At 38.9% G+C, this 10,000-nt stretch overlaps 1 protein-coding gene across 8 annotated transcripts in view; it reads left to right on the top strand.

The window, feature by feature from the left end:
• slc8a1b (solute carrier family 8 member 1b) overlaps positions 1 to 10,000 on the top strand; it is a 108,694-nt gene that overhangs the window by 73,826 nt on the left and 24,868 nt on the right. For 2 of the 8 annotated variants that reach the window (XM_034551575.1, XM_034551573.1), the window contains exon 5: positions 7,467 to 7,480. The exons of 5 other annotated variants lie outside the window; for them this stretch is intronic. In XM_034551575.1, the coding sequence (XP_034407466.1) occupies positions 7,467 to 7,480 (14 nt within the window). Of the gene's footprint in view, positions 1 to 426; positions 442 to 7,466; positions 7,481 to 10,000 lie in introns of all 8 variants that reach the window. One more of the 8 variants, XM_034551572.1, reaches the window with a different exon arrangement.

A 10,000-nucleotide genomic window follows, 5' to 3' on the forward strand; every position in this document is an offset into this window, starting at 1 on the left:
TAGTTATAGAGCATATAGAGTAGTTATAGAGTAGTTACAGACCATATAGAGTAGTTATAGAGCATATAGAGTAGTTATAGAGTAGTTACAGACCATATAGAGTAGTTATAGAGCATATAGAGTAGTTATAGAGTAGTTACAGAGCATATAGAGTAGTTATAGAGTAGTTATAGAGCATATAGAGTAGTTATATAGCATATAGAGTAGTTACAGAGCATATAGAGTACAGAGCATATAGAGTAGTTATGGAGCGTCTTTGATGATCATATAGAGTATTTATAAAGCGTAAGTTATAGAGCGCAAGCAGAACTGAAGGTAGGATGCATCCAATCACGTCACGATGCATTCAAGCTCATTTAGTTTTAGTGTTTGTCGTGAAACTTAAAACGGAATGAATTTGGTAATTAAGGAGTTTAAGTAGAGGAGATATTTACCTTCACCGTGTGACGTGTCTGTTGTTTAGTTAAGTGTGTTCTTTTCCTGTATAACAACCGCTCACTCCAAGGATTAGTGTGGTATGTACTTCACACGGTCATGTGGTGTAGAGCTCAACGGTAAAACACTGTTTGATTGACAGGTCATCTCCAGGAAGTGCAGCACAGAGGTAGAAAGAAAAGAGACGTTACATCAGAGTCGGTGTAATGGACTTTGTGTGCAATTTGAATCATATTTTCTTTATGCAACACCTAATACGACTGCCCAGACAAGAGCACTTTAAAGTTGGCAGAGGGGGAAAAGCACTCAACAGCTGGCAACGCGCACAGGAATCAAATCAAAGCACATATTCCTGAAGTGACAACAGCAGAAAGGCTGCTGTTGATTTGGGATTCAGGTTGAACTGCTGCTCCCCTCAGTTCTGTCTTCCTCTTCTCTTCAGTGGGATCACACCTGTCCTTCTCTTCCTCTTCCTCCTCCTCCTCTTCCTCTTCCTCCTGCCCTGTTAAGAGAAGAGCTCCTCGTGCTCCCAGCTTTCTTCTCGTGTTTACAAATGTCACCCATTGCACACAAACACAGACATATGGAGATGATATTCCAGAGTGACGGGCGTTCGGCTCTGAACTTTACTACTTCCTGTTTGACCCTCGGGGCGAACTAAAGCCTCCACGGCCGACGGCTCAGAGTTTAATACCGACAGCGTTCAAAAAGACTGTTTCCAATGCATGGTAATATTCCACTATCATTGTGCATGTGCTCCATGTTTACATTCAGAGTCTCAATCTGGGCTTTATGGCGTTGAACAGGAAGCCGACAGCTTGACGGCTTCAGTCGAGAAGCAGCGGCCGAAAGAAAAGAAGCATTATTAAGAAACGCGCCATGAAGGACTTGAGATCAACAGGTGGTTTCTGTGCAGATATCACGATGCAAATATCACGATGCAGATATCACGATGCAAATATCACGATGCAAATATCACGATGCAAATATCACGATGCAAATATCACGATGCAAATATCACGATGCAGATATCACGATGCAAATATCACGATGCAAATATCACGATGCAGATATCACGATGCAAATATCACGATGCAGATATCACGATGCAGATATCACGATGCAGATATCACGATGCAAATATCACGATGCAGATATCACGATGCAGATATCACGATGCAAATATCACGATGCAGATATCACGATGCAGATATCACGATGCAGATATCACGATGCAAATATCACGATGCAGATATCACGATGCAGATATCACGATGCAGATATAACGATGCAAATATCACGATGCAGATATCACGATGCAGATATCACGATGCAGATATCACGATGCAAATATCACGATGCAGATATCACGATGCAGATATCACGATGCAGATATCACGATGCAAATATCACGATGCAAATATCACGATGCAGATATCACGATGCAGATATCACGATGCAAATATCACGATGCAGATATCACGATGCAGATATCACGATGCAGATATCACGATGCAAATATCACGATGCAAATATCACGATGCAAATATCACGATGCAGATATCACGATGCAGATATCACGATGCAAATATCACGATGCAAATTGCAAATATCACGATGCAGATATCACGATGCAGATATCACGATGCAGATATCACGATGCAAATATCACGATGCAGATATCACGATGCAGATATCACGATGCAAATATCACGATGCAGATATCACGATGCAGATATAACGATGCAAATATCACGATGCAGATATCACGATGCAGATATCACGATGCAAATATCACGATGCAGATATCACGATGCAGATATCACGATGCAGATATCACGATGCAGATATCACGATGCAGATATCACGATGCAGATATCACGATGCAGATATCACGATGCAGATATCACGATGCAAATATCACGATGCAGATATCACGATGCAGATATCACGATGCAGATATAACGATGCAAATATCACGATGCAGATATCACGATGCAGATATCACGATGCAGATATCACGATGCAAATATCACGATGCAGATATCACGATGCAGATATCACGATGCAGATATCACGATGCAGATATCACGATGCAAATATCACGATGCAAATATCACGATGCAGATATCACGATGCAGATATCACGATGCAAATATCACGATGCAGATATCACGATGCAGATATCACGATGCAGATATCACGATGCAAATATCACGATGCAAATATCACGATGCAAATATCACGATGCAGATATCACGATGCAGATATCACGATGCAAATATCACGATGCAAATTGCAAATATCACGATGCAGATATCACGATGCAGATATCACGATGCAGATATCACGATGCAAATATCACGATGCAGATATCACGATGCAGATATCACGATGCAAATATCACGATGCAGATATCACGATGCAGATATCACGATGCAGATATCACGATGCAAATATCACGATGCAGATATCACGATGCAGATATCACGATGCAGATATCACGATGCAGATATCACGATGCAGATATCACGATGCAGATATCACGATGCAAATATCACGATGCAAATATCACGATGCAGATATCACGATGCAGATATCACGATGCAGATATCACGATGCAAATATCACGATGCAGATATCACGATGCAGATATCACGATGCAAATATCACGATGCAGATATCACGATGCAAATATCACGATGCAAATATCACGATGCAGATATCACGATGCAGATATCACGATGCAGATATCACGATGCAAATATCACGATGCAGATATCACGATGCAAATATCACGATGCAGATATCACGATGCAAATATCACGATGCAGATATCACGATGCAAATATCACGATGCAGATATCACGATGCAGATATCACGATGCAGATATCACGATGCAAATATCACGATGCAGATATCACGATGCAGGTCTCTTGGAGGGATAAAAGATTGTGTTTGTCGGGTCCAACACCGGTTAGACCAGTTAGACCTGTTACACCAGTTAGACCAGTTAGACCTGTTACACCAGTTAGACCAGTTAGACCTGTTACACTAGTTAGACCTGTTACACAAGTTAGACCTGTTACACAAGTTAGACCAGTTAGACCGGTTACACCAGTTAGACCAGTTAGACCTGTTACACCAGTTAGACCTGTTACACCAGTTAGACCTGTTACACAAGTTAGACCAGTTAGACCTGTTACACCAGTTAGACCTGTTACACAAGTTAGACCAGTTAGACCTGTTACACTAGTTAGACCTGTTACACAAGTTAGACCTGTTACACAAGTTAGACCAGTTAGACCGGTTACACCAGTTAGACCTGTTACACCAGTTAGACCAGTTAGACCTGTTACACCAGTTAGACCTGTTACACAAGTTAGACCAGTTAGACCTGTTACACCAGTTAGACCTGTTACACAAGTTAGACCAGTTAGACCGGTTACACCAGTTAGACCGGTTACACAAGTTAGACCAGTTAGACCGGTTACACCAGTTAGACCAGTTAGATCAGTTAGACCAGTTAGACCTGTTACACCAGTTAGACCAGTTAGACCTGTTACACCAGTTAGACCAGTTAGACCTGTTACACTAGTTAGACCTGTTACACAAGTTAGACCTGTTACACAAGTTAGACCAGTTAGACCGGTTACACCAGTTAGACCTGTTACACCAGTTAGACCAGTTAGACCTGTTACACCAGTTAGACCTGTTACACCAGTTAGACCTGTTACACAAGTTAGACCAGTTAGACCTGTTACACCAGTTAGACCTGTTACACAAGTTAGACCAGTTAGACCGGTTACACCAGTTAGACCGGTTACACAAGTTAGACCAGTTAGACCGGTTACACCAGTTAGACCAGTTAGATCAGTTAGACCAGTTAGACCTGTTACACCAGTTAGACCTGTTACACAAGTTAGACCAGTTAGACCGGTTACACCAGTTAGACCGGTTACACCAGTTAGACCTGTTACACCAGTTAGACCTGTTACACCAGTTAGACCGGTTACACCAGTTAGACCTGTTACACAAGTTAGACCAGTTAGACCGGTTACACCAGTTAGACCAGTTAGATCAGTTAGACCAGTTAGACCTGTTACACCAGTTAGACCTGTTACACAAGTTAGACCAGTTAGACCGGTTACACCAGTTAAACTGATTACACCAGTTACACCGGTTAGCCACATGAACAACTGAGAAGAAATATATTATTTTTCAGAATAAGGGCAAAAAGTGAACGTAGTCGTTGTTGTCATAACTTCTGCCATTTATAGAATAAAATCTGTTGTTTTCTTTTCAGCAGCATGTGTTTCAGAAGAAGTAAAACATGGAACGTTTGCACATTGAGAAAGCATCAAAAACACTGAAGTCTTTCACGAGGTTGAAAATAATCTGGAGGAAAAAAACCATTAAAAAACCCAATTGGTTGATCTGAAAAGATGCTTCAGCTGGGCTCATGAAATATTAATGTTCTGGAGGAACACGGCTCACAGGAACTAAATACTTCATCTCGTCTCCTGATATTACAAATAAAATCTGTCACGATAACAGAATCCTAAATTATGATGGAGTCACAACGTCTTCAGTCTGAATCCTAACAGACGAAGCTCCTCCCTCTTAAACAAAGCTCCTCCCTCTTAAAGCCGCAGGACGTTAATGCTCGTTACGCAGTTACGCAACACCTCGTTGTCAAATAGATTGCACAGATCGGTGCGATAAGGACACTGTGTGTGTGTGTGTGTGTGTGTGTGTGTGTGTGTGTGTGTGTGTGTGTGTGTGTGTTCATCTATTATCTCCTCTCATCTCATGTGACACAACGCTGTGCAAACAACCTTCAAACTCAGTCAAACGTGCTTTTAGTAATATGTGTGTTAATAACTTGGAGGCGAATACCATTTATTTATTTATTTATTTATTTATTTATTTATTTATTTATTCATTCATTTATTTTTAACAAAAGAGAACCAAACACAGGTGGTAACAGCCCGGCACAGTGTTGTAAAAAAGTGTTTATGCCCTTAAACTCTACTGGGTACACTCATTAAAAGACACACACACACACACACACCCACAAACACGCACATACACGCACATACACACACAAAGTGGTGCTATCAGGCTGTGTGTGTTTACCAGGCATCCGCAGTGTTTATAGTGATGAGGGGATCAAAGACACATTATCACACCTCCGGGACACACACACACACACACACACGCACACACACAAACACACACACACACACACAAGCACACACACAAACACACACACGCACACAAACACACACACACACACACAAACACACACACACACAAACACACACACACGCACACACACACACAGACACACACACACACACACACACACAAACACACACACACACAAACACACACACACGCACACACACACACACAGACACACACACACACACACACACACACAAACACACACACACACAAACACACACACACGCACACACACACACACAGACACACACACACACACACACACAGACACACACACACACACACAGACACAAACACACACACCCACACACACACTGAGGTCTGCAGTGGGTTCCTCTGGGCTGTGTATATGTAAGTACACAAAGATTAAACATTACCTGTCAGGAGGATTATGAATCACATTCTACCTTTTCTTCTATATTCTATCATCCGTACGTTGGAGAATCCTCAAGCAGCTGGAAGGGATTCGTATTAAATGCTAAATATCTCAATTGTTTTGACACATTCTGCATGTAGAACAACTGCATTTTAATAAATAAGTATATTTAAAATGTGACAGTTCACAGTCATGCACTAATATATTTTAACGTGCACTATCTAACGTGCACTATGTGTAACACTAACGAGGCATTCATCAGTCTTGTATTTACACATTTTATTTGTGCATACAGAAAGAATTAATATATAAATATATATATATATATATATATATATATATATATATATATATATTTATCTTGTTCACTCTCTAACTGTTGGTGGTTTAGTGGTCTAGACCTAACTGTTGGTGGTTTAGAGGTCTAGACCTAACTGTTGGGGGTTTAGTGGTCTAGACCTAACTGTTGGTGGTTTAGAGGTCTAGACCTAACTGTTGGTGGTTTAGTCTAGACCTAACTGTGGGTGGTTTAGAGGTCTAGACCTAACTGTTGGTGGTTTAGAGGTCTAGACCTAACTGTTGGGGGTTTAGTGGTCTAGACCTAACTGTTGGTGGTTTAGAGGTCTAGACCTAACTGTTTGTGGTTTAGAGGTCTAGACCTAACTGTTGGTGGTTTAGTGGTCTAGACCTAACTGTTGGTGGTTTAGAGGTCTAGACCTAACTGTTGGTGGTTTAGTCTAGACCTAACTGTTGATGGTTTAGAGGTCTAGACCTAACTGTTGGTGGTTTAGAGGTCTAGACCTAACTGTTGGTGGTTTAGTCTAGACCTAGCTGTTCGTGGTTTAGAGGTCTAGACCTATCTGTTGGCGGTTTAGTCTAGACATAACTGTTGGTGGTTTAGTCTAGACCTAGCTGTTGGTGGTTTAGAGGTCTAGACCTATCTGTTGGCGGTTTAGTCTAGACCTAACTGTTGGTGGTTTAGAGGTCTAGACCTATCTGTTGGCGGTTTAGTCTAGACCTAACTGTGGGTGGTTTAGAGGTCTAGACCTATCTGTTGGCGGTTTAGTCTAGACCTAACTGTGGGTGGTTTAGAGGTCTAGACCTATCTGTTGGCGGTTTAGTCTAGACCTATCTGTTGGCGGTTTAGACTAGACCTAACTGTTGGTGGTTTAGTCTAGACCTAACTGTTGGCGGTTTAGAGGTCTAAACCTAACTGTTGGGGGTTTAGTGGTCTAGACCTAACTGTTGGTGGTTTAGAGGTCTAGACCTAACTGTTGGTGGTTTAGTGGTCTAGACCTAACTTTTGGTGGTTTAAAGGTCTAGACCTAACTGTTGGTGGTTTAGAGGTCTAGACCTAACTGTTGGTGGTTTAGAGGTCTGGACCTAACTGTTGGTGGTTTAGAGGTCTAACCCTAACTGTTGGTGGTTTAGAGGTCTAACCCTAACTGTTGGTGGTTTAGTGGTCTAGACCTAACTGTTGGTGGTTTAGAGGTCTAACCCTAACTGTTGGTGGTTTAGAGGTCTAGACCTAACTGTTGGTGGTTTAGAGGTCTAACCCTAACTGTTGGTGGTTTAGTGGTCTAGACCTAACTGTTGGTGGTTTAAAGGTCTAGACCTAACTGTTGGTGGTTTAGAGGTCTAGACCTAACTGTTGGTGGTTTAGAGGTCTAGACCTAACTGTTGGTGGTTTAGTGGTCTAGACCTAACTGTTGGTGGTTTAGAGGTCTAGACCTAACTGTTGGTGGTTTAGAGGTCTAGACCTAACTGTTGGTGGTTTAGAGGTCTAGACCTAACTGTTGGTGGTTTAGAGGTCTGGACCTAACTGTTGGTGGTTTAGTGGTCTAGACCTAACTGTTGGTGGTTTAGAGGTCTAGACCTAACTGTTGGTGGTTTAGTGGTCTAGACCTAACTGTTGGTGGTTTAAAGGTCTAGACCTAACTGTTGGTGGTTTAGAGGTCTAGACCTAACTGTTGGTGGTTTAGAGGTCTAGACCTAACTGTTGGTGGTTTAGTGGTCTAGACCTAACTGTTGGTGGTTTAGTGGTCTAGACCTAACTGTTGGTGGTTTAGTCTAGACCTAACTGTTGGTGGTCTAGAGGTCTAGACCTAACTTCTTCTCATGGTTAAGGTTAACATAAGTAAAAAACAGGCTTAAATACATATGTTGCGTAACAATAAGTCAAAGTTGACACACAGGACATGAACTGCGGTCTTCTGGGTGAAAGTCCTGTTTTTGTTAGACTTTCTCCAGGTTGTAATATTTGTATACTTTTAATGTAAATTATATAAATCTCCTTCTACCAAACTCCAAGTTCTCATTTGTTCACGAGAGAATGAAAGATGCTCCGCTTTACTTTTCCATTAACCTATTTCCTCTATTTCTGGCACGGTGTCCTAGAACGTCTTTTCTTCAGAACCTCCGGAGAACGTGAACTTTCACCCCGGAGTCAGATATGGAATATCTGGAATATCTGGAATATCTGGAATATCTGGAATATCTGGAATATCTGGAATATCTGCAGGTTAAGACCAATATCCAGTCGTCTTTAATCAAATAAATGAAATACAAATACAAATCCTAAACAAACTCCAATACATCCAGAACTCTTCAATATTACATATTGTGATATTACATATTGTGATATTACATATTACATATTGTGATATTACATATTACATATTGTGATATTACATATTGTGATATTACATATTGTGATATTACATATTACATATTGTGATATTACATATTACATATTGTGATATTACATATTGTGATATTACATATTGTGATATTACATATTGTGATATTACATATTACATATTGTGATATTACATATTGTGATATTACATATTACATATTGTGATATTACATATTGTGATATTACATATTGTGATATTACATATTGCATATTGTGATATTACATATTACATATTGTGATATTACATATTGCATATTGTGATATTACATATTGTGATATTACATATTGCATATTGTGATATTGCATATTGTGATATTACATATTGCATATTGTGATATTGCATATTGTGATATTACATATTGTGATATTGCATATTGTGATATTACATATTGCATATTGTGATATTACATATTGTGATATTACATATTGTGATATTGCATATTGCATATTGTGATATTACATATTGTGATATTACATATTGTGATTTTGCATTATACATATTGTGATATTACATATTGTGATTTTGCATTATACATATTGTGATATTACATATTGTGATTTTGCATTATACATATTGTGATATTACATATTGTGATATTGCATATTGTGATATTACATATTGTGATTTTGCATTATACATATTGTGATATTGCATATTGTGATATTACATATTGTGATATTGCATATTGCATATTGTGATATTGCATATTGTGATATTGCATATTGCATATTGTGATATTGCATATTGTGATATTACATATTGTGATATTACATATTGTGATATTGCATATTGCATATTGTGATATTGCATATTGTGATATTGCATATTACATATTGTGATATTACATATTGTGATATTACATATTGTGACATTACATATTACATATTGTGGTATTGCATATTGTGACATTACAAATTACATATTGTGATATTACATATTGTGATATTACATATTGTGATATTGCATATTGTGATATTGCATATTGTGATATTACATATTACATATTGTGATATTACATATTGTGATATTGCATATTGTGATATTGCATATTGTGATATTGCAAATTGTGATATTACATATTGTGATATTGCATATTGTGATATTACATATTACATATTGTGATATTACATATTGTGATATTACATATTGTGATATTACATATTACATATTGTGATATTACATATTGTGATATTACATATTACATATTGTGATATTACATATTACATATTGTGATATTGC

Source organism: Cyclopterus lumpus, chromosome 15 (assembly GCF_009769545.1).
Source record: "Cyclopterus lumpus isolate fCycLum1 chromosome 15, fCycLum1.pri, whole genome shotgun sequence".
Taxonomy (NCBI): Eukaryota; Metazoa; Chordata; class Actinopteri; order Perciformes; family Cyclopteridae; genus Cyclopterus; species Cyclopterus lumpus.